The sequence below is a fragment of the Erpetoichthys calabaricus genome, chromosome 11 (genome assembly GCF_900747795.2).
Source record: "Erpetoichthys calabaricus chromosome 11, fErpCal1.3, whole genome shotgun sequence".
NCBI classification, from domain to species: domain Eukaryota; kingdom Metazoa; phylum Chordata; class Cladistia; order Polypteriformes; family Polypteridae; genus Erpetoichthys; species Erpetoichthys calabaricus.
In genome coordinates, this window is record NC_041404.2 from 128,343,358 (window position 1) to 128,369,237 (window position 25,880).

Below are 25,880 nucleotides of genomic sequence, written 5' to 3' on the forward strand. Positions count from 1 at the left end.
ATGAATACACCCCGCAACAAAAACTACTACATCTAGTATTTTGTAGGACCACCGTGATTCTTAAGGACAGCATCAAGTCTTCTAGGCATGGAGTGAACAAGTTGGCGACATATTGCAACATCTATCTTTTTCCATTCTTCAAGAATAACCTCTTTTAGAGCCTGGTGGATGCTGGATGGAGAGTGATGCTGAACTTGTCGCTTCAGAATTCCCCACAGGTGTTCGATTGGGTTCAGATCAGGAGACATACTTGGCCATTCAATCACCTTCACCCTGTTGTTCTTCAGAAATGCAATAGTAGCTTTAGATGTGTGTTTTGGATCATTGTCGTGTTGGAAAAGTGCACGACAACCAAGTGCATGGAGTGATGGCAGCATCTTCTCCTTCAGTATAGAGCAGTACATTGTTGAGTTCATGATACCATCAATGAAATGCAGCTCCCCAACACCAGCAGCACTCATGCAGCCCCACATAAGGACACTGCCACCACCATGTTTCACTGTAGGCACCATGCATTTTTCTTTGAAATCCTCATCTTTACGACGCCATACAGTTTTGAAACCATTAGTTCCAAAAACAGTGATCTTTGTCTCATCACTCCAGAGTATAGAGTCCCAGTAGTCTTCATCTTTTTCAGCATGGGCCTTAGCAAATTCTAGGCGTGCTTTTTTGTGCATGGACTTTAGGAGATGCTTCCTTCATGGATGATACCCATGCATGCCATTCCTCTGCAGTGTGCGCCGTATTGTGTCACGGGAAACGGTCACTCCAGTTTGGCTTTCTACTGCTTTAGCTAACTGCAGTGAACTTGCATGGCGATTTTCTTCAACCCTTCTCATCAGAAGACGCTCCTGTCGAGATGTTAACTTCCGTGGACAGCCTGGACGTCTCTATAAGATGGTTGCACTTCCATCTTTCTTAAATTTTTGGATCACTTTTGCTACAGTATTTTGACTGATATGTAAAGCTTTGCTGATCATCTTGTAGCCCTCACCTTTTTTGTGTAAAGTAATGATTTCCTTTCTCAGATTTTTTGACATTTCTCTTCCATGCGGAGCCATTGCTGATAGCATGAAATGGGAAGGGCTTTTCTTTGTTAAGTAATGCCCTTTTATAGTCCCATGTCTGCTGGACACCTCTTAAATGAATCATTAGACTCGCCTGTGGTTGAATGCCTGTTAATTGGACTTTTGTAGTCTTAAGTGTGGCTTTTCTCCTAAGACTATAATTGGGGTGTACTCATTTTTGCTACATGGGCTTGAATGAATTTGTTGGGATAATCACTTTTTTGTGTGTGCAAATTAACAAATCTTGTTTGCAATCAATGGCCCACATTTGTGGGAGTATTTTGTAGTACAGTATCTCATAGACAATGTTGATACTGAAAGGAAACTAAAGGTTTTCTGACAAATGTAGTGGGGTGTACTCATTTATGCTGAGCACTGTACTTCTGTCACATCACCTATGTCCAATTTCATTTTGCTGTTCTGTTATTTCACCAAGCAATTTGCGTTTGTTATCATTTTTTTGAAAAAAGGCTTCAACCTGGAAGGGACGCTACAATACTTTAGAATTTTCCTGCTTTCATATTCTTTACCTTTCTCTGCATGTGTGTCATGCCATAGTTTTTTTGAGCCTTTCGAATTCCACTGCTTTCATAATCTCTAACCTTCTCTGCATGTGTATTGCTCCAATGTTTTTGAACCTCTTTACAATATTCTACTTTGTTTTCTACTTTTATTTCTGACCCCGTTGAGAGTGCAGGAACTGTCTGACAACAGCGTTCACACGAATGAGAAGTGATTGGACCGTGGGCGTGGTTGTAAATGTTTGAGAGGAGGGCGGGACTTGTCAAAATCTCTTGGCAAAAAGTCTTGTCTCGCAGGTCCTGAAATTATCTCTCATGGAAGTTGAAATTATCTCCAAGAAAGTCTAGTCCCAGGATTTCCTTTTATAATAGAGAGATACACTGTATGTATTGATAGAACTGCTGCTCAACAGATGACCTGGATGCAGTACATTTAACTCTGCTGTACTTCTGAATATTTTTAGGAATAGCAATACCTATAAATACCAAATTACCAAAACGTTGGGATTCTGTGTGTAGTAAAAAAAAATATATATATAATTTGCAAATATCATATTTTATTCACAGTAGAACACAAAGCATGTTTAAACTGAAAAAGTACAATGTTTAAGAAAATAAGTTCCTTTTGAATTTGTTGTCGGCAGCATGTCTCAAAAGGTGGAAGAACACCATGTTTACCACTGTTGTTCATTTATACTTTTAACAAATGTTGGTAAATATCTCGGAATGGACGAGACCAGTTGCTGGACTTTTTGGGAGAGGAATGTTGTCCCATTCTTGTCTGATATTGGATTCTTGTTGCTCAACAGTCCCTGGTCATTGTCTTATTTTTCATTTCATGATGCACCAAATGAAGTACTAGTAATTTATTTATAGCGCCCTTCACTGACAAAAGGTCACAGAGTGCTGAACAGCAAATACTGTACAAATATAACAGTTAAAACAAAACCAATAAAAACAATAAACAAACTGGAATTATTCAGCACAGATTTTATTTCTATTTTAAAAGAAATGTTTTTAGTTGTTTTTTAAAAGAATCAGCAGACTCTACTTCACGCATACCACAAGGCAGGCTATTCCAGTGTCTTGGTGCCACAGACTGAAAAGCATGATCCCCATAGGTTTTGAGCCGTGTGCGTGGGACAACTAGAAGGCCCTGTTGCCCAGATCTGAAAATCTGACAAGCAGTATAGCGTTGGAGCAGGCTGGTTAGGTACTTAGGAGCTTGTCCGTGCAAAGCTCTGAAAGTAAGTACCAAAACTTTAAAATGAATTCTATAAAACACTGGGAGCCAGTGCAGTGTGTATAAAATGGAGTTGATATGTTCACTCCGGCTAGCGCAAGTTAGGAGCCTGGCAGCTGCATTTTGAACTAACTGAAGACGTGAGAGAGAGGACTTGCTCAAACCCGTAAAGAGAGCATTACAGTAATCAAGCCGTGAGGAAATAAAAGAATGAACAAGCATCTCCAATCTTGATTTTGAAACAGCATTTCTTAGTTTTGAAAGATTTCTTAAATGATAGAAACATGAGCAGCTGACTGATTTTACATATTCATCAAGCGTCGGGGACTGGTCAAAAATAACCCCAAGGTTACGTAAACTCAACTTAATAATAGGAGAGACAGAAGAGAATTTTAAACTGATCTGAGAATGAAGAACAGGAGGAGCAACAATTAGTACCTTAGTCTTTCCTGAATTCAACTGCAAGTAATTACTACTGAGCCAGTCATTAACCTGAGACAATCAACCAATGTGACCAAAGTATGTATTAAGAAGCTGTATATCATCTGCGTATAGATGATACTGTACGAGATGTCCTTAAAAGAGTTAAGAATCTGTGATAGGGGAAGAATTATATAAAGAGAAAAGTATAGGTACAAGAACCGAGCCCTGTGGCACTCCACATGTCAAAGTACAGTCAGATGAAAAGCCGGCCACACTGACTGAGAAACTCTTATTCGCCAAATAAGAGGAGAACCAGTCCAAAGCAGAGCCAGAGACACCTAACAGCTCTAATCTATTAAGATCCGATGGTCTACTGTATCAAAAGCTGCGGTAAGATATAACGGTACAAGCACAGAGCACCGGCCTACATCAGCAGCAATTAAAAGATCATTAAAAACTTTTAGTAGAAGAGCCGTTTCTGTAGAATGTCACCTTCAAAAACCAGATTGAAAAGAATCAAAGAACCGCTGCGCCTCTAAGAAGGCACAAAGTTGCTGGTCAACCACCTTTTCCAAAACTTTGGCAATAAAATGCAGTTTTGAAATTGGTCTGTAATCACTCAAAATTGAGGGATCAGAATTGGATTTTTTCAACAGTGGTTGAATTACAGCATGTTTAAAATACGGTGGAACCACACCAGATATCAAGGAGCAATTTATGATATTCAAAAGGCACGGACCTATAAAACTCAGATTATAACATTAATGATGTTGGCAACAATAGGTCAGTAGGACATGATGAAGCAGACTCAACATTTTAATGTGGGAGAGAAAAAGGTTGCAGAAGAGAGGTTAAGTGGTCATAAGAACTGTAGGATTTAATATCACAAATCACATTACTACGTAATGAGATTCCTGTGTGTTTTTGTGGTACATGTTTCTAGAGAATGGCATGACAATCAAACGGGAATGCTAATTCATTGAATCTATGATAGAGGCTTAGGTTCCCTCAACCACCAAAAACTAAACTTAGGCTAGAGATTGCTCAAAATACACTTCACTGTATAGAATTCTTATAAGAACAAAGTATTTCTGATATGCACGTTTTTTTCTTGACACAGTAACCATGGAATAACCCATAAAGTGCCAGTAACAATGGAAAAACCCATAAAGTGCTATATGCAAAATAAAATTGGTAACCGGCACAATATATTTTTTTTTTCTCGCTGCTTAAACTGCTGTACAAGTCTTAAAATAATCTTCGACATGACTGGCAAATTGTCATGGAGATCATGAAGAAAGCACTGGCTTACTTGTGGTCTGTATTGTTGGGAATTCTTTTTGTGGATTTCTTGAGCAAATACTAGTGTCTGTTGAGAATTTCATGTGAATAACCTCTAGAAATATATTTACTGAAAAAATGTTGAAATTTCCCCCACTGTTACATTCTAGGTACTTGGTAAAAATCTTCAGATACACATGAACATTCATTCTTGTTCATACTTGTAGCAGTTATTGAAAAAACTGATTGTCTTTATGGGGCTCAGATATTTTCATGAAAATTAAACTAATGCAAATATGTACAAAGGTTGTTAAGTTTGCAAGATATTAATGGATTGAAAAAACTTATTTTTTTTTGGGCGACACAAGGATACTAGATCAACGTCTATTCAAGCTGCAGACAGCACAGCAATAAATGGGAACATAATCCCCACAGATAAAAGGTAGGTTTTTACTCTTTCAGAGCAATAGGAGTCTGTGTGTTAGTTTGGATTTAAACCACATTATAGCATTATTTAGATGGGAAGTAACATTGGAGTTTTATTTTTATAATATATACTGTTGTAAGTCACTTTGGGGAAAATGTGTTTGGTAAATATATGATGGTAGTGCTAGTTTGGTCATGTTTAAAATCTTGATGTTGTTGTAGCTAAATTCAAGATATTCTCTAAAAGGAAATAAAACCCATTAGAGTCCATAAAGGAAGACAGTTATAATTCACACTACTGTATCTTTAAATGACACGAGTATTTCAAATTATAAATATATATATTTTTTTTAACAGAATAGGGTTTTTAGGACTTGGCCTTATGGGAAGTGGAATTGTTGCAAATCTTTTAAAGATGGGACACATTGTGACAGTTTGGAATCGTACAGCAGAGAAGGTAAGTTAGTAAAAACATTTTATGATATTAAAAGCCAAGATTCCAGGAATCCTCTTGGATATGAAATGTGATGTTGAAAAATACTGGTTTATTAAGCAAAATGTGCTGATCTTGCTAAATATTTTAAATTATGAAAGATAATGTGATTTTAGTGTTTCATGCTTTATATAGTTTTATGTGCCTTGTATCTATACAGCTATTTCACTTTTGGAAAAACTACATATGAAAAAATTAGTTAGCTTTTATTGAGTTCAAAAAGTATCCAACTTTGATTTTTACATTCTCGTTTAGTGTGATTTGTTCATTCAAGAAGGTGCAAGATTAGGACGGACACCTGCAGAGGTTGTTTCTATGTGTGATATTACATTTTCCTGTGTTTCAGATCCTAAAGCAGCCAAAGATGTAAGTGCTATCCTTATTTGTGTGTGTATGTATGTATGTGTGTATGTGTGTGTGTGTGTGTATATATATATATATATATATATATATATATATATATAATATATAAATAAATTCATTTGACCCGCAAGCTTTATTTTTTCAATTTTTATTAATTCATAATTTTTACCAATTTTCATGATCTGGTCAAATTAACTATTACCTGAATTGTTTTGTAATTTGACAGTGTCATGTTTGTGTATTCTTTCAGTTAGTGCTTGGCCCCAGTGGTGTGCTGCAGGGAATCAGGCCAGGAAAGTGTTACGTAGAAATGTCAACTGTGGATCCTGAAACTGTCGTAGAATTGTCACAGGTAAGACCTTTTTATTTAAAAACAATGAAATGATTTTTATTGGGGTTCTATCTACATGCAATGCAGTTTGGGTAAGGAAAAAACAGTAGTGATTTTTGGAACATGCAGTCATGAATTTAATTTTATACAGTGTATTTTATAAAAAAAAAATATGGATGTCAATAGGCTTTGTGCCCTAGGAACCAAGTTACACGAAGTGTTCTATAACTATCTTTCTGATCGTAAAAGATCATTATGATAGCAATTGATGAAGAATTCATAATTTCAGAATGATGGTATTTAAGGGTTCCTCTAGAGTGCCTTTCTCTTGCACGATTTGGCTCAAAAACTAATTGGCACATCGTCACCTCATAACAGCCTTAAGTTTCGAGTTTGGTATTTTTCTGTCCAGCCGTTTTTAGCTCTAGACCATCTTCAAGATGCTGTTCGGACAAGCTTATAGTCCCGCAGATACTATGCAAAGCTACATCACATTTAAAATGCACATTTTTCTGAAAGGCATTGAGACAAATCTGCCTGCCTGCTCACTTTTTAAAATTGTGGATTTAAAAAAAAAAAAAAAATGTAGCTATATATACTTTACCGTCATTGAAGTATACCACCATTTGCCATTTTTCTTTAAACCTTTAGCTCTAGTAAATTTTCAGATTCTTATGCTTTATTAGACAGTTTTGATAAAGCAAATTATTGGAAGTTTAATGTGTTTTGAATTCAAATACATGCTGAAATCACTGAATATTAAGTATCTTGATTTTTCACAATGTATAATTTTCTGCAATAACCCAGTTTCAAATAAACCAATAGTGCACACTCACAGTAACCTGAATATAGTTAGTGCTTTTTGTAAGCTGTCATTTGTGTAATATTTGACAAAACAAATGACTAAAATATGGGCTCTTGGATGCCATGTTCTGTGTATGTAATTAGCTCGTATTTTGCGTTAATTAAATATAATAGATAATTAAGTGTTGTGTAAGAAGTGAGAAAATCCAAACTAGTGGTTATCTGGCATGGTTTGATGTTTTTATTTTATTTAAACACATTCTGTCCTAAGCAGAAATTCTAACTGAATATGTATTAAGTTTTTAACAATCTTTTGTGAGTCTGTTAATCTTGACCTGTTACAAGTATATAGGTTAATAGTATTGCATCTTCAGTAATTGGTTTACAACATTGAAACCATGAAAATGATATATAATTTATACTAAATACTGGTTATTTTCACCTAGGTTATAACCTCAAGAGGTGGTCGGTTTTTAGAAGCTCCAGTTTCTGGGAGTCAGCAACTATCCAATGAGGGAATGCTAGTCATTCTAGCAGCAGGAGACAGGTCACTATATGAAGACTGTAGCAGTTGTTTTCAAGCAATGGGGAAAAGTTCGTTCTTCTTAGGTGTGTGTGTGTGTATATTTATGTGTATTTATAGAAGTGTTTGTGTGTGTATGAAAATATTTATCAGTGCTCTGAAAAGTTTGTGAATTCTTTGTTCTTTAAATTGTATTTTACTGAAGTCTGTTAAGCCATAAATTATACATTTTCTAAAAGGATTCATGTGTTAATATCAAGGTGAAAGTGCAAATGCTGAAAGCCGGAAACAAATGTAGATATTTTCCCTCCCAGAGTAGCAATTTGAATTAAATTTATTCACATTTCAGTCGTCTTATAAATCTTGCAGGTGGCTTTGCCATTGCATTTGCCAGTACCTGCAGCAGGAGGAGGTGTATAGAAAATAAGTACACTATGGACCACTGGGCCGCTTATGGCTGCCCTACCCCAACAGTCTCTCAGTCTCTCTCTCTCTCTCTCTCTCTCTCTCTCCCCCCCCCCTGGCAAGCTTTGTCCACCTATTTCTGGCTCGCCGAGTAGTGGCCACAGGCCTCGGCAGGGTAAACGTCCATACTCCAAACCTGTGGCAATCTTCTACTATTCTGGGGAAGATAGTGTCGACGATAAGCTCTCTCCCCTGGTCCTTCCATGATGGAGGTGTCACAGCTGGGTAAGGGCCCCAGCAGTCTTCCACAGAACCCTGTGTTTAACTTATGAATTTACAGTTATCCATAAAATAAGCAGCAGCAGCCCAGAGATGAGCTATGGGGATGGATGAATAAAAATTCAACATTTTTGCCAGAGTTGTACATAGGCTTTAAGCCTCAACATCAGCAGGAGCTTTGAGCTTAAACTTTTGAAGCAGTGCTGTTTTAAATTGCAACAAAAAAGTGTTTGGATCTTATCGATGACCTTCTTAAACATTTTTCACATGTTTATTTGTAGTTGTTTTGAATTACCATTTTTTCAGAATGTTGCAATTAAAAAAAATTGAGAACCTTGGACTGCACAGCAGTCAGTGAGCATGCCTATTATGCACAAATAATATTTATATTTATAATTTATACTGACAACTTTAATTTTAAACTGTTTTAAGGAGTGTACCAATTCTAATAGATATTTAGACTAGAAAGTGCAGTGCTTTACAAAACAGAGTAAAACAAATGTCTGAAACTTGTCCAGTTTGGTGGGCACATTTATTAGCTATGCAGTTAATTTTGGAAAATTTAAATGCAGAAAACTACATTGAGACTACAGGTAGTTTGTTTTTAAATGCAGAATAAAATTAAGCCTGGAATACTAAATAAAGGATAGGTTTTCAGGTCAGTTATTTTTTGACAGACATGGTATATATTAATTTGACACACAATTATGTTCTGAAGTGAAGCATAAATTTGATTTTGCTGAGCAAGTTGCCTCTAACCCCAGATTGCTGGGACGATGTGTTGCTAAATGGTGGAAATGGTTGCTGAAATAATGAAATAAGCTTCCAAGTATACTGAAAGAATATATGTGATCGTAACTTTGCCTTTTTCAGTTATTATTGCCTAGTTCTCTACAGAACACAGACAGCAATTCACATCGGGTCATTAACATTCATTGTCAATAGCAGCACTTAGTGATGACTTTCCAAGTTAATTCCACTACACAGGCCTTGAAAGATGCAGAGTGACAGAGTAAAATGCAGTCACAACAATGTTTTGCTTTGTGCTTTCTTTTTCCTCCTTAAAACGACATGGGTATGCTGTCTTTGTGAAATCCCAAAATGTAGATCAATATTCTTTTTAACTTTTTTAATTTGATAAAATGTATGTATTTAGTGGGTTTTAAAGCTTTTTCATCCACCCATGGACTCCTGTATTCATTAGTTCTATTGTAAGCTTCAAGAATGGACAGCTTTTTTATTTTAAATCTCCACTTTAGAACACAATTTCATTTGGTGGTAATATATATATCATAATTGTAAAGAAATTTGACCTGAAAAATACCAAACTTTCAAGTCAAAACATCTTAAGTTTGTATAGAATATTAGTGTTACTGTTAAATGTTCATTGTCTTTGTGGAGTTTGTACATTTTCTGTTACTATGCGGATTTACTTCCTTATACTGTTTTCTTCCTACATTCCTAAAGAAACTAGGTTAATTGGAGTTGTGTGTGAGTGGGTCTTGGTAGTGGATTGGCACACCATGCCAGGACAACTAGAATATGCTGCAACCTCCTATGACCCTAAATTTAGAAATTAAGTAGATCTGAGAATGTTGTGATATTTTTTTCTGCAGTATGTGTACTGAGTGTCTGTAAAAATGCACATAAAATGGTAAGACTTGTTTTAATGGAACTAGGGTTTTGCATTAAAATATATGCTTTTGAAGAACAAATTTTCACAAACATTAAAGCAGCACTGTGCAGGTATAAAATATATATCTATCTCTGTGTGTGGCATTATAACCATTGGACATGTTGTTGTTCTGTTTCTGATATTTTAAATGATTTGAAGACCAAAGTAATAAAGGGGGATAAACAAAATGAAGGCAAAGTATCATTATAACTAACATTAAACAAACATTGCTTCCTCCCTGGGCCTTCCAGCAGGATGACTTGCGCACGAACCAAAACACTGCCACAAGCACCAAAATAATGCTCTTTTTTTACCTTCCATCTCTTGGCTGTTTCCTTTGGCCAGGAAAGCCTTTTATAGTAGCCTTCCTTCTGACTGAGCAATTTAATGGGCCAGTAGTTCATAGGTAGCCCTAACCACCGCCTTAGGGCTATGTCTATGGCCAGGAATGTTCTTAGTATGCCTTAACGTCAGTGTTGCAAGTACCACTTTATAAGGCCAGACATCCTTGATGTCCCTGACCTCTTGTCACAACTAGACTCAGCTTCTTCTGGACCTGGGTTCTCTGTACTTCCACATTTTATATTTGAGAAATTCCCTGAGGCAGCTTCCTGTCTTTCCTAAGCTGTTTTATAAGCAGGTCAGACTTTCACTTGGACTTTGTGGTCACCTGAGTGTAAGATTGAATGCTTTTGCCCAGAGTGCAACTCTTTCCTTGTGCATGCAATCATTGGTTCTATACTTTCACAGCTCCAGCATGCCCACGAGCCTTAGCAGCCAATCCTGGCTACTGTCCTTCTACTGTCCCCAGCATTCCCATAGAGCTCACTGTGTCATGTTGTCTGTTTAACTGCACAGACACTGGCAGAAGCTTTTCCAAAACGTTTAGTCAGGCTGATGTCTTGCCTATTCATTTGTTAACCTAGCAAGTCTGTTACGTTTTTATATACTGTATATACACACTTTTCAAGTAGGTGTTTGGATATTAAAAGGTAACTTAAAATTGTCAAGCTGTTCTAGTGATTGGACCCATACTTTCATGGCTTCAGAAAGTATTGAGTTTTATATATAATCAAAATTATTTTGATATTGATGGTGATATTTTAAACTTTTTTTTTTTGGGGTTCTGCTTTTTTAGGGGAAGTGGGAAATGCTGCAAAAATGATGCTGATTCTCAACATGGTCCATGGAAGTTTCATGGCAACAATTGCAGAAGGCCTGACGTTGGCTCAAGCGACTGGTCAATCACAGCAGACATTTTTAGATATTTTAAGTCAAGGGCAAATGGCAAGCACGTTCCTGGACCAGAAGTGTCAAAGTATGTGTATATATAAATTTTTCAAAAATTATTTTAAGCCCGCTGTGGCAGTCGAAAGAAGATCAAAATGTTAATTATACCTCTCCCTATGCATAAGCGTAATTTTATTTCTGTCCCTAAGCATAAGCATAATTTTATTTCTGTAAATGTAATTGATTAAACACCATATCACTTTGTATTAAATACAAAATGGTGACATCTGAGCAAAGGAGTCACTTCAGATTCGTGAATGGCTTCAGTTGATAAAGCAATTATTTGATAATCAATTTCTTGCTTTAAATATGGAATCCTGTCTCAGACTTGTTTATGTTCCAGTGTTTTTGTTTAAACTCAAATACATTGCTCCACTATTTGTGCTTATCTTCGGATTTCTTTTGAAATATCTTGACTATTTAATGTCATAAATGGAGATGCCATTGAATTAAATCTTCCGTTTTTAGAAAGTTGTCATCTTTTTTACTTGTGCCATTTCTTTTTTGCAGCATTTGCATATAGTCATTTGAGCAGGTGTAAGACTGACACCGAGATATAAACCTGGATAAATGGCATGTGTCCGTTTTTAAATGAGCCTGCCGACAATAGAGATTACACGCATTTTAGCCAGCAAGTAGTCTGAAGTTGATTCCAGTTTAAATTTAAGCATCATCTCGCATATTGAGTTTGTATGTGTTAAATGTAGTTTTATCAGGATAAAAATTTTGATGAGTTAGTAATTTAATTGTGACACAATTGTTCTTTTTTCATTACAGATGTTTTACAGGGAAATTTTAAACCTGATTACTATTTAAAGCATATTCAAAAAGACCTCCGGTTGGCTATTGCAATGGGAGATTCAGTTAATCATCCAACTCCAATGGCGGCAGCTGCTAATGAGGTACAGTGCTTGTGCTTATGTATAATTTACAAATTTCATAAATTTCTTTATAATGTAACAGATTTCAGCAAATATTTATCATCCTATTTATACACTCCATATTTATTGTTTGGGGAGAACTAATCAATTTCTTTTTTGTTTCAGGTTTATAAAAGAGCAAAAGCACTGGACCAGTCTGATAATGATATGTCAGCAGTGTACAGAGCGTATATTCACTGAAAAGCAGCCAACAGTTTTAATCCTGGACCATTTTTTTCTTGCTTTTTTTAATTTTATAAGTGAATCTGCTCAAAGCTGCTGTAAATGCAGCAGTATGATATTTTCCCTAAATTGTGGGGAGAAGTTTTTGAGTAGCCAAACAAGTGAATTGCACTGACTTTGTTTAAAAAAAAAAAAAAAAAAAAGAGAAAAAATACAGCAACAACTGCAATACTCAATATTGACTGAGTTAAACAGTGTGTTGCTCTTTGTTTTACTTTGAAATTTAAAATGACCCAGAGAAGTAATTCTAATGTATCATGTAAAGTTAAATGGTACCCATGGCAATGCTCAACATAGATTACAGATCTGTATTTTAGATTTAATGTTCCTTTTGATCATAACTTTCATTTTTGTCAGAGTATCCTTGTTATATATTGTTGCAGTTTTATTTAATTTTCAGTGTAACACTTTGAGTGTCTGGATTTAAAAATTTGATCATGTTGTATATTGGCTGACTGCTGCCGTATGCAACATGAGATAAAGCTGGAGAAGCACCAAGGAAATGCCACTGCAGTCCATGAAGTGTTGTCCTGAATGCTAAAAATTATTTATTACTTCTTTTGTCTAACTTAATACTTAAGAACATGTTTGTCTGTTTTCTATTCATTGTGCAGTAAATTACTGTATACGCCTTTTTCATGTTGCAGATTTATGTGGACTTGTAACCGCTGTTAAAACATTTTAAAGGATGCAAATCCCTTGAATCTGAGAGAACCGTTTAAAATTGGACCTTTGCTAAGAGTATTGGTTTGCTTGAGGAGAAGTGTGAAAAACCTTAGGCTTAACCCTTTGCAGTCGTCGTATTTAATTTTCAACGTCATGCTACATTAGTCGTAATTAATTATTGAAAAAACGCCAATAATTACAGCAGTTATTTTTTTCAAGCACGTAGGAATAACACAGGCCACTTTTCTCGACCAGGCGACTGTGCAAATCGGTCAGAAACTTGCAGGGCCACCAGTGGTGGCCTGACGACCTATAGCGCACTTTTTACTAAGGCCAGTTTTCTGGCCTAACGACCGCAAAGGGTTAAAACAATTTTGATACTTGGTAGAAAGCAGCTGTTTCATGGGTGTTATGACTGTATATAACTGTTAATCTCTGGAGATATTCCGTTGTTAATTCCATTTATTGTAGAGGGTAGAAATAGACTCAGACTCATAATTCACTTTTTTTTTTTTTTTCTTCCCTTTGGATTCTGGCATGTTAAACGTAGCCTGCGTTCACTACTTTTGCTTTACTTATGGAGTACAACTATAATGGCAATCCTGTTGATATTCTGTATGATACTGAATTTTTTTATGTTGTGAAGGGGTAGGGAAAATACTGTGTATTGATCTCATTCTTTTAACTGTTTTTTGGAAAGAATTTAACATAAACCTGTCGGGTTTAAAAGAAAAATGTTTCTTGTGTTTTTGTTGTCTCACATTTACCCACTACACATGTATCTTAACCAACATGAAAAATAAGGGCAACGATGGAGCAGAAGTGGCACATGCTATCTGCCACATCGAATTGCATGGTTAGGCTGTCCAGGCTGACTCCCAAGTGAATTCAAGAGTCTTGCATAGTGACTGATGGAAGATTAAGTTGTATTGAAGATGTTGAATGAAAGTAAAGGAAATGATCACAACAAACTCAAGCGAAACAGGAAGGAAGAGCACTGATGTAAAAGCTGGTACTGTAGTACAGAGGTTGTGACTGCAAAATTAGTTGGATGCAAAACTAGCAATGAGGTCCTACAGGACTGAACTCGAAAACCATTGGTTGTACTCCATGGTGGTAGTGTTAAACCAGTTCTTATGGTAATTGGTACAGATGTGCAGCTTGGCTGTGAAAAGCCATAATGTATATCTGAGCAAGTTCCTTTGTTTTGATATTGGCAACAACAAAAAAATTATTCGGCTAGTTTTAGGTTTCACAAATTAAATGTAAATTTAAGATTTCTTGGTAAACATTGTATAATGTCTTAACAGTTTGAATATTTTAGACCATTTAGGTGCTTTTCAATTGCTATTTGATTAGCAAGTTTATAGAGTAGATGAATAGAAATGAGCATAAATCTTTTACTCTTGTAAAGTTTAAAAAGGATAGTATTCATACACGTGTAATATGACACTTTTTATCCATAAAGTTTTGCAAAAGGTTTTAGGTAACCTTTCTTTAGATTTCTTGCACTAGATGTTATGTTAACTGGCTGTTCATTGTACTTTGGAGTAACTGGCTACGAGTTTTTATTAAAAACTGAAGTAATTTTGTATATATAAGTGCAACATGATATTGGCTCTTACACAGTATGACCAAAAGTATGTGGATATCCCTCCAGGTTATGGTGTCCAGGAGTTTTGGCTGTCCCCATGGTTAACCCAGTGCATTAAGTTGAGTTTAGCCATGTAATCTTCATTGATTAACACTGGGATTGGAATGAGCCATATTGAAGAGCTCAGTGACTTTAAACATGACACTGTGATAGGATGCCACCTTTGCCACAAGTTAGTACATGAAATTTCTGCTCTACAAGATCGGCTGTTATTCTGAAAGTGCTATTTACTGTGGCATGGAAGCATCTGGGAGTAACAACCGCTCTGACATGAAATGGTAGACCATGCAAACTAACAGCAGGGTCATTGAGTGCCTATCCTGTGTTGCATCACTCACACCAGGGTTCAAAACTGCCTCAGGAGGCAACATCAGCCCAAGCCTGGTGCTTCATTAAAAAGGTATCCATTGCCAAGCAGCTGCATTGTTTGATCTATGTGTGCAATGCCAAACATTGGCAGGAGTGGTTTAAGGAACGTTGCCATTGGACCTGGGAGCAGTGGAAACATGGTCTGTGAAGTTATCAGTGTTTCGCTATCTGACAGTCAGATGGATGAATCTGGATTTGGTGAATGCCAGGAAAACGTTTGAAGTTTGGTGGAGAAGGGGGTCTGTGAATGTTAATGCCACCGCACACAGACATTTTAAGACCATTATGAGCTCCCAAACTTTTCTGTTCCAGCTTTACTGACAGTGCCACTGTTCACAAAGCCCTGCCCTCAATCCTACATTTTGGATCATACTATCCTATCATACCTTTTGGATGAATTGGAGCCCCAATTGCAAACTAGGACTTGTATAACCTGATCCCAGAAATGCTGTTTTGGCTGACTGGGCACAGATTTTAACAAAAATGCCCCTCTATCTTGCGGAAATGCTCCATATTAATGCCCATGGTTTTGGAACAGAATGCCCAACAAGCCCGTATAGGTGTAATGGTCGGTAATCTAAACATTTGTCTATACAGTGTAGCCGGTATTGTAATGTGGGAGACCGCCTCGAAACAGCTTCAATATTCTGTAAAACAACAACTAGCAATGTTGGTCTACTCTGCTAACAAAACGCCAGTGTGAACTGGCACTATGTCAATAGACTCCAGTAACGAAGGGAACGTGTTTGGCTTCGTGTCTCCTGGATTAGTTTTAAAAAGCGTCAACAGTGCCGCAAATACACGTCCGTATTTCAAAACAACGCACGCGCACTGGAGAGCGGAAGTTTGAAGCTCTGTTTCCTTACTCACGTGCTGATGGGAGGGGTTTCACTGGTAGGAGCGCTCACTCAATGACTCCTTACGCATGCGTCAGTGGTGCAGCGGCTCACAAGGTGACAAATAACCTGATTGAATTTCATTACTTCGGACATTGCCAAGCTAGGATGGCAGCTGCCAGCCCAGCTGAGAGAGCAGTCCTGGTAAGTCTTATGAAAGGTATCCGAATTGCGTTGCTGACTTCTCGCGTCCTTTTAGTCCAGTGAGCCGTGACGCGAGAAAGGGATGGCGTTTGCACCGGGTTGCGCTGATTGCTCTGGTTTGGGTAACAGACACGTTAAGAATAGGGGAGGAGGAGGCGAAATGAAGGGAAAGAAGGACGAACCGAAAATCAGGTCTCTTTAAGATGGAGTGATGCAGTAGGCACTAAAAACGAATTAAAAGTGCGCATCGTGTTTGCCGGGATTTCGGCGTTCATTTTCAGATAAATGCAGATAATTTGGGGGTTTAAAAGACGTAAGCAAAGCAAGAAAGGAAAGGACATTGGTTTAATTTCACTGTGTATCGCCCCTCAGTTGACTGTAATCCTCCAAGTCACTCTTTTTTTCATTTTAGTGCATGATTCTTGCAGATGCTGCGTTTTTATCATTAATTTATAAAGGCTTTTGCAAATGCTTTTAACCCGTATTCTACTTGCTACAACACCCCCATACAATATTGATTTAAATGTTGCTGAAACGAGTCTATCTCTATCTAATTTAGTAAAGTTATTTTGAAACCTTGCAGTGGTAATTCTGCTAGTATCCCCCAACGAGGGTACATAGTCCTTACTTTTATGGTGAATGTCTAACTAGCGTGCACAGTAAGTAGTACAAGTTGAATAATGCAAGCAGGTAACAAATCCTCAGTGTGATGCCACTCAATTGCTGGGAAAACTTGTACACAAATCTCCCAAACTGACTCTCACTTGTCCTGTCTAGTTCTACCATTCATCCTGAAAGCATTTCTTTGAACTTTGAGAAGAAAACCGTATACTGTACTGCAAATCCCAAACATCCAGACTTCAGCCAGCAACATGGCTTGGAGTTGAGTCTTGGTCCAAGTGTTGTGTGATAGCATGCATTATCTCCTGGCATAGAGGTATGTTGGATAATTGTTAAGCTTGCATAATGTGATGTAAACATTCAGGCAAGAGACTCTGCCTGTGACTAACTTCTTCCTAATCTCATCAACCTATTTTGCACAAAATTCTTGCCTTTATGGTTTTCTATGGCCAGCATTATCACTTGTTTGTCAGTCTTCCATATTGTAATCTGCAAGGAACTTCTTGACATATATTTGTTGATTCAGAATAAATCCCTAGTTTAAAAACAAACTTTGTTCTTTTAATAATTATACTGCAATGCTTTGGATGGACACTTGGAGCATGTTGAAGTTAAGTGCCTTGTAGAGCTGCATGGAGAGTCAGGTATAGAATCAGAGCTGTCAGTTTTGTAGTTTTTAAGTCTTGAGACCTAAATTCAAATGCTACTTTGGGGGGAAAAAAAGCTTCATCCAAGAAAGAAAATCAGTCAAACACAATAAAAGTTATACAGAATATTTAAAAAGTCTATGAAAACAGAGAAAGGAAAAGAAAAACCTCTAGTATAATGCAAATTCCAAATTAAAGTAAGAGCCTTGGGGCGCACAGTTTTTCCATAACAAAACTGCCTGGCAGTCTAGAAGTGATGTGGTTTCTGAGATTCTCAGGTGGAAATTTAGGCAACTGCCTGGCAAAACATCCCCCTAGAATGTTCCTTGCATCAGTTTGTTTCAGTAGTGTTTTATTTGCTTGCCTATTTTTTCATTTACATAAGCCTTTTTTGCCCCCAAACATACACTGCAGTACTATACACTCACTGGCCAGTTTGTTCTCCTGCTTGTTAATGCAAATATATAATTGGTCAATCACATGATAGCAACTAAATGCTTTTAGGCATGTAGACATTGTCAAGAGTACCTGCTAAATTTCAAACCGACTATTAAAATTGTGAAGAAAGGTGATTTAAGTAACTTTGAATGTGGCATAGTTGTTGGTGCCAAACGGGCTTATCTGAGTATTTCAGAAACTGCTCATCTACTGTGATTTTCACGCACAACCATCTCTAGGGTTTATAGAGAATACTCCCAAAAAAAGGGAAAATATCCAGTGAGTGGCAGTTCTCTGGGAAAAAATACCTTATTGATGCCAGAGGTCGAAGGAGAGTGACCAAACTGTTTTGAGCTGATACAAAGGTAACAGTAACTCAAATAATCACTTGTTACAATTGAGGTATGCAGAAGAGCTTCTCTGAATGCACAACACCTTGAACCTTGAAGCAGTTGGGCAACAGCAGCAGGAGACCACACTAGATGCCACTCTTGTTAGCTAAGATAAGGCAACTGAGGCTACAATTTTCACAGGCTCACCAAAATTGGACAATAGAATGATTGGAAAAATGTTGCCTGGTATGATGAGTCTCTATTTCTGCTGCGACATGCAGATTGTAGGGTCAGAATTTGGTGTCACAAATATAAAAGCATGGATCCATCCTGCCTTGTTTCAACAGTTCAGGCTGCTGGTGGTGGTGTGGGGGATATTTTTTTGGCACAGATTGAGTATTGTTACTGACCATGTCCTTCTCTTTATGACTGTACTGTACCCACCTTCTGATGGCTACTGCTTGTCACAAAGCTCAAATCATCTCAAAACGGTTTCTTGAATATGACAATAAGTTCACTGTATTCAAATGGCCTCCATCGTCACCAGATCTCCATACAGTACAGCATCTTTAGGATGTGGTGGAACAGGAGACTCGTATCATGGATGTGCAGCTGACAAATCTGCAGCAACTACGTGATGCTGTAATGTCAATATGGACCAAAATCCCTGAGGAATGTTTCCAGCATGTTGTTGAATCTATGCCATAATGAATTGCAGCAGTTCTGAAGGCAAAAGGCGGGCCAAACTGATACTATCAAGGAGAACGTAGTAAAGTGGCTAGTGAGTATATATGTAGCAGTGATAATGATGCTGCCATATACCTTTTAGAGGTATTGGTTTAACCTCATTCCCGGTCTGGCCATTACCAGTGCCCTTCACATTGTCCCTGTGTTCTTCTGGTACTTTGTTTACCCCCCCCCCCCCCCCCCCCCCCCCCCATATCTAAAGTAAATGCATTTATCATTTATTAATCTCATGTGACCCAGTTATGGGTTGGTATGGCTTGTGGCTATCTTGACAGTGTTGGGCTCAAGATAAGAAACATCTGAAAACAGGACACTTGTTCATTCTGGGTTTATTTGCTGAATCCAGATTTGATGTGTGAGCCTGCTCTGATGTAGTGGTGGATCACCATATTGTGTTCATAATGGCGCTAGCTTCTAGTAACATTGCAATGACAAAACAAGCAGGTTTAGAAAACGAGTGAATGTGGTAAGTTAACACAGCTTTAAGTGTCTGATGTAAATATCTGATTTAGACAGTGACAATTAAACAGAGAGAGCAAACTTGGGTTCAAACAACAGTGAATACTAATGTGTACTGCTATTTCAGTGTTACTTATACTTTAGTCCTTATTAGCAAATAGTAGAGTTTAACAAAAAAAATCTCAAATTTTCAAAAACTTAAAATTCAACTTTGGGGAAGCGACATCATTTGTATAAAATACACAAGTACTTGCTAAATTTTAATAGCAGTTGCACTCCATTGGGAATTACTATATTTGCATAATAAAGTAGACAGTGGGGTAGTTATGGTGGGAGTCTTAAAGATCTGAATTTGTGTGAAATGGATACCTGTACCCAAGGGGACTGACTGGATTGTTTTGCAATAGACAAATGGTACAGTTTGTATAGTTGTTTGTGTGTCGCATAGTCATAGAGAAAGTTATGAGTGTTAACTGAATTTGCAAACCTTTACATTATAGTCCAGCATCTTAGTCGCTGAGCCATATTTCCTGCTAACGTGCCACCTTGTGTCATCTGTGTAATGCTTTCAGTCGACCTGTTGTAAAGCACACAATGTAAAAATTAATATACTGTACTGGTATTAAAGTTGGATTGTACTAAACATGGTTAAGATCTCTTTCATTTTCTTTATTGGGTTTTCTTTTAGTGTGATTTTTGGGTCTCTGTTGACAACATCTTTAAAAAGTTCAGTAGTACAGGTAGTTTTGAAGTGTTAAATTAATAAGATCGTTAATGAAGCAATAAGTCACTGTACGGATTGTATTGCGGTCTTCAGGAAATTGGTGTTAGCTGACATCTACAATATTTGTGAAATATGTTGTCTCTAAACAAAGCCACTGTGGTCATTAATGGATTTTGGCTTCAGCTGGTTTGCACTGGATCATGGGTATCAGATAGGTCATAAATAGCCTATTGAGTTAAAGAAAAAACACACTCAGCCTTGCTCGTCTAGTTTCTGCTGTGTATTTACACAAAACATTTGAATACTAAAGATGAGAGTACACCAAGAATTGCCACACCTTTAGGCTCCTTGGATAAAGATTGTTCAAAACCGGTTTCATATAGGGGACAATTTCTCATCTTACCATGTCTGCTAGCCTTTTTATTTGTAATGTATCTTTTAAACAAGCAATGAAAGTGTAATTACCGATAATAATATTGTTGTGCCCCTTTCATTTATTGGGGCCATTTGGAATTATTTTTGTTTACGGTGTGTAACTAAACATTTACATGTTCATTATTATGACTTTTTTAGCGTGCAGTAGTTAACATTTATTTGTACAGCACATTTTTACACAAAATATGTAACTGAAAGCAGTTAATAAGGAAAAAATGCAAGAATAAAGAAAAAGAATAAATTAGAAATAAGTATATGAATGAATAAATAAATGAAATACCAAAAATCAGAATGAATCAATACCTGTGACCCTTATACAGATAAACAAGTGACAGATAGAGCCTTTTAATTATGGATTACATTTCTAAATTTATTTTAAGGCTCTATTTATTGTTAGGTGCTGTGGTCAGATAACAATAAGCAGTAAACCTGCAGGGGTTCCAAGGCCAAATGATTGCCCAGCCTCTGCTGTGCATTTTACCAAACATAAATGTGTTTAAGTAGTTCCTTATCATTTTTATACTTAATCCTAGAAGATATAATGTAGTGGCTGTCATCAACAGTTGGAGTATCCACATTCTTTCCAAAAACACAGACATGCTGCAGAGTATATAGAGAAATACAGAATACTTTTTTATGGATGGGGTAACAGTGAAGTAAAATTGCAATTACTGTGTTTCTTCTATGTAATGTAATTTTGTTTCCTGTGTGTATATTTCCTCCCAAATCAGCTTGCCGTGGGTGGCTATGTTCCAAAGCTTTTGAGTGACAATTCTAGAACAAGCCCTGAACAGCCTTAATTGGGAATCACCGAGTATAAATTACAAATTAATTAGTGAAATAACTTTTTAATAACAAGAACGATTTTTAAAAGTAGTGAGTTTTGTACTCCAGTCTTCTCTAGAGCCCTATAGTTGGACTAGGGCTGTCAGATTGAATATCACTATTTGATTATAATTTGAATTTATGTGAAAAAAATTCTTATTTGAAGGAAAATGCTGACATTTGGTTGTGAAAAAGCAGTTCTTTATTTTACCCTAATTTAGGCTCTGTGTTACTCCAGACACACTTTGCTGCAATACTGCTATTGCATTTCACTTCATTGATCAGCATTTTTATATTTGAAGCTGTTAGTTTGTATTGACATTTATAAAATGGACAGATTTTTTTACTGCACTGCTCTGCTTTTTCATGAGCATTTTCAATGTCAGGAAAGTATTCTTAGCTATGTTAGCAAACATATGTCTTTTGGAGGCTGCTGGCTTGACACATAATTCCTAAAAACAAAGTTGTAATGAAAAGATAAATTAAGGTTTTATGTGTTATATTTTTGATAAATCTGTAAAGGGTGGAAAAGAATCTGATTTAGTTTAATCCTGTATATGTAAGCAGCTCCTTTTTATTACAGATGCTCCATATTTGTCACTGGTTTTGTTGTTTTTGTTAAAGAGCTTCTGTAAAAAGCCAAGTTTCCTCCTGGGGATTATCTATCTATCTATCTATCTATCTATCTATCTATCTATCTATCTATCTATCTATCTATCTATCTATCTATCTATCTATCTATCTATCTATCTCCACATCACTCTAGCATTGCCCCACTTTATAAACTTATTGATCCAGCTGTTCTGCACACTTTATTTACATTCCACAAGTTGCTTTTGTGTTTTTTTTTTTTTTTAACCATTACCTACTCTTATTATGATTTGGTTTAAAATTTTATTTTGTATTATTTCAGTTATTAGCCAATTTGTTAAGTTGCTGTTAATGAAAGTGTTTGCCAAATAAAAAATACAGGAAATACTTTAAGGTCATTATGATGCAACATTTAGTCTTGTTTAGTAACTCCATTTATGAAACATAAACTTTCCATGCCTCAGCTTATATAAAATATACAGTAGGTGTACACTGACTTGCCTGTATTTTGCACCCTAGGGCCATAAAAGCACATAGCGGAGCGAAGGGCTGGAGTAGAGGGCAAGGCAAAGAGCACTAAAGTAACATGTGTTTTAACATTTTTAAGTAATCCTGAACAATTTTGTGTGAATTTCATATATGCATTATAGACATGTGAAGTGTCTCGGCTTCACTTTTCTCTTTGAATGTGTCACTTTCCTTGCACATAAAATCGCATTTTGGCGAAGGACATCGTTTCCAAGTGAAAGTAGTGTCAGTGCACGACTCCTAATTGCTGCACACATTCCAGAGGCAACACAAACAAAAAAGCACAAATATTAATGATAATGAAGTAGTAGGGGGCTTCACCCCCTGTGCTCGCCAACCACAGTGTTTGGTTTCCAGATACACTTAAGTTTTTTTTTTTCTTTGAATTGTTGCTATTTCATTAGTTTCACTTTTGTTTCAGAACTTTTTTAAAAACAAAATTTGGAATCTTTAGCGTCCCAACATGCTGAATCTTTTAAATGAGGTCCGTGAGACACGTGCTTAATGACTTTGTACCATAATTCAGGATAGGTTTCTCTGTTTGGAATTTCAGCACAGACAAAACGATCTACATCATCAGCAGTTAATAATTTTTTTGCAAAGTAACCAATAAATGCATGTGAGGTAAACCCCGTTTTTGAAATTCTGACTTAAACTTCAAAGCCTTACAATATTTACATACTTCAGACATATTGCCTATGTCCATATACTGTATTCAATCTCTATTCGTCTTTTCGTTATTACTTTGAGTAATAATTTCTCTTTGTTTGTTGTTAATGCGATGTTTACTTTCTTTGTTTTGACACTTTCATTTTTTTTCTGCTTTCATATTCTGTATCTTGCTCTGCGTGTGTTTTGCGCCTACATTTTTTTTGAGTCTCTTGAATTCCACTGTTTTCATTATCTCTAACCTGCTCTGCATGTGTTTGGCCCCCTTGTTTTTTAACCTCTTTATGATGTTTTACTTTGTTTTCTACTCTTTATCTTCTATTTCTGACCTCGCTTTGTCCTGATATTTTTTCATTTATACCTGGTCCGTGATGATTTTCCCTTTTTTTAAGTAATTTCCTTTTGTTTGCGCTAATGCGATCTTTACTATCTTTTTTTGATACTTGTAGCGACCTCCACAAAAAAAAAAAAAAAAGACAGACATAGTAAAGTCTCAAAAAAGTTTTTAAAGCAATTGTGTGGAATTGTTGTTGTTTTGGGTTCAAGTGGAGGATTCCTCTTGTGTTGTAGTAAATTCTTTTGCTTTGCTGTGTGGTTTATTTGTTTGTGCTATGCTGTGAAGCTGCTTTCTCAGTCCACTTTTTATTATGTCTTCTGCAACCTCATAGGTAAAATCTTTCTGGCACAAGAGTTTTGATGTTGAAGTTCTGTTCTTGAAGTAATGGCAGCTACTCAGCAAATTGGATCTCAGCTTTGAGCTCCACAAAGAGGGAGCAGCTCATCAGCTTTGTGGTTTCAGAGTGGTTTTTAGAAGGTCATTTTGCAGAGGGAGAGCAGTGCTTCCATGGGAGTTTCCTCAGAGCTTCTGAGAATTCCTTTCAGAGAGTGCCGAGAGAGTATCTCTAGATGAGATACGTGCAACTGATTATGAATGAAGGGGGAATATCTCCTGATTAGATTAAATTCATTTCCAGTTACAAAATCAGTGCCTTACTATAGGTGCATTATTTTGTTTATCATAATTGTCATTCATTGATTCACAGTTCTTTGTTCTGGTTTTAGTTTATTTCACATCTTCTGGCTCAAGAAGTTTGTCAAAGGGGCTCTGCAAAGATGTCAGTTCAACTCTGATGTACACCTTTGATATCAGATGAAGTATAGGCTGGTCCTGGTATGAAGAGTTCACTCACTTTGGAATGTAGGTTGGGGGAAGGTAAAGCTGGATGTCTGCATCCTTGTTAAATCTGCTTTCTTAACAGGCCTGGTGTGCTACTAAAGCCTAGCAGAATGGGCAGTGCCCACTTTGTCCTACATAGCTAATGTGGTAAGCATACTGGTGCAAAAATGGCTGCTGTTGCATCATTCAGGTGGATGCTGCACATTGGTTGGTTGTTGAAATGGCTCTTCACTGTCTATGTAATACAGTCTGGGTATCTAGAAAAACACTATACTGTATAAATGTAATTAACTAACTAACTGTATGAGCTACTTGCATTTAAAGGATAATTTCAGTATTTTTCAAGCTGAAGTTATTTCTTCACAAATATAAAGAATTTTTTTCTTATAAATTTAAAAAAAATATCTTGCCTGCACTGGTGCTTTACAATGGAGGCCGTGGGGCACAGGGCACCACTGGAAAATAAAAGCTTAAAAACTTACTGAACACTTCCATAACAGTTGTTGAGTATTGTGATTTTATATGCACACATTGTAAAATAGTTTTTACATGATAATTTTGAACCAAAAACAATTGGCTATTTTGAAAGAAGACCAGTTGTGTATGTCACCTCAGCATTTGTCTTCTTCCGCAATAACCTTTCACTCCCTGGGGCATGGTTTCCTGTCGTAGACAAAATCACTTAAAACTTTTCGTACCACATGATTGGTTTTGTTTATATGAGCACTCACACAAGCGAATGGAAAATGTATCCTTACCTCAAGAAAAATGGTACCAGGAATAATCAATAAAATTATTATTTGCATATCTCTTTTGTTGTTGCAGACATGTGTTGAAAACAAGGAAGGCTTTTATTTTTTTTTCCATTTATAGAAAACACTTAACTTTCCAATACACTTTTGTGTGGCAAAAGCATATATTTACCATGTTTGTGAAAAAATAACTTTGACTTGAAAAATACTAAACTTCTCCTTTAAGGAGAGTTTACCATCAAATCAGACAGAAAAGGAATGCAAAGTGATGAACTGTGTTATGAGCACATAACATAACTTTCGGTTACTAAGTTAATTAAAATCAGAACACACATTGGTTGCTGATTTTAAATGTACTTCGGAATAGGTGTGTGCACACTAAATGTAAGTAGGAATGTACTGTTTCAAATGTTGTTGCTCTTAACCCATGCTAAATGAGCTGAAGAACTGATTACTAATTAATAACGTATTTAACCCAGCTAGAGATACACATTCAAAAATATAAGGGACTAGCCAACCCGCGGCGTACCATACGCCGCATAATCAGGCCGCTTTTTTAATGATTTTTTAAGCACAGGGAAAAAATTAACATTTGAAAAAATCCGGAGGAGAGGGGAAGGACGCCCATTACGCCCCCATCCGTCATGCTAGTCTGCTGATTTCTCGTTCAGTAACCTGTGAGTAGTGATGGGCAGGGTGAAGCCTCGCGAAGCATCAACACGTTTGAAGCAATTGTGTCGGAAATCATATCGAAGCTTCGAAGCATTTGACACTCACCTCTCTCGTGACACCTCTTGGCCATTTTCATTAACGTTACAGAAACTTATGATACACTTCAATGTCGTCTGTTAAAAGTCGTATTGCTTTTATTTTTTCGTAGCTACAGACTGACAACGAAGAGAAGGGTTCGTCAGCAGCT

The 25,880-nt window shown here is 36.7% G+C and overlaps 2 protein-coding genes across 6 annotated transcripts in view; both read left to right on the forward strand.

Moving 5' to 3' along the window:
* glyr1 (glyoxylate reductase 1 homolog (Arabidopsis)) overlaps nt 1-13,688 on the forward strand; it is a 33,074-nt gene extending 19,386 nt beyond the window's left edge. For all 5 annotated transcript variants that reach the window (XM_028813897.2, XM_028813899.2, XM_028813898.2 and 2 more), the window contains 8 exons: nt 4,904-4,977; nt 5,319-5,418; nt 5,710-5,820; nt 6,068-6,169; nt 7,399-7,561; nt 10,973-11,152; nt 11,902-12,026; nt 12,171-13,688. In XM_028813897.2, coding sequence (XP_028669730.1) covers nt 4,904-4,977; nt 5,319-5,418; nt 5,710-5,820; nt 6,068-6,169; nt 7,399-7,561; nt 10,973-11,152; nt 11,902-12,026; nt 12,171-12,245 — 930 coding nt within the window. In that variant the 3' untranslated portion in view covers nt 12,246-13,688. The remainder of the gene's footprint in view (nt 1-4,903; nt 4,978-5,318; nt 5,419-5,709; nt 5,821-6,067; nt 6,170-7,398; nt 7,562-10,972; nt 11,153-11,901; nt 12,027-12,170) is intronic.
* A 2,179-nt stretch (nt 13,689-15,867) lies between these two features.
* Nucleotides 15,868-25,880, forward strand: part of rogdi (rogdi atypical leucine zipper) — a 41,857-nt gene continuing 31,844 nt past the window's right edge. Inside the window, exon 1 of the mRNA XM_028813903.2 lies at nt 15,868-16,016. Within this exon, the coding sequence (XP_028669736.1) occupies nt 15,888-16,016 (129 nt within the window). The 5' untranslated portion in view covers nt 15,868-15,887. The remainder of the gene's footprint in view (nt 16,017-25,880) is intronic.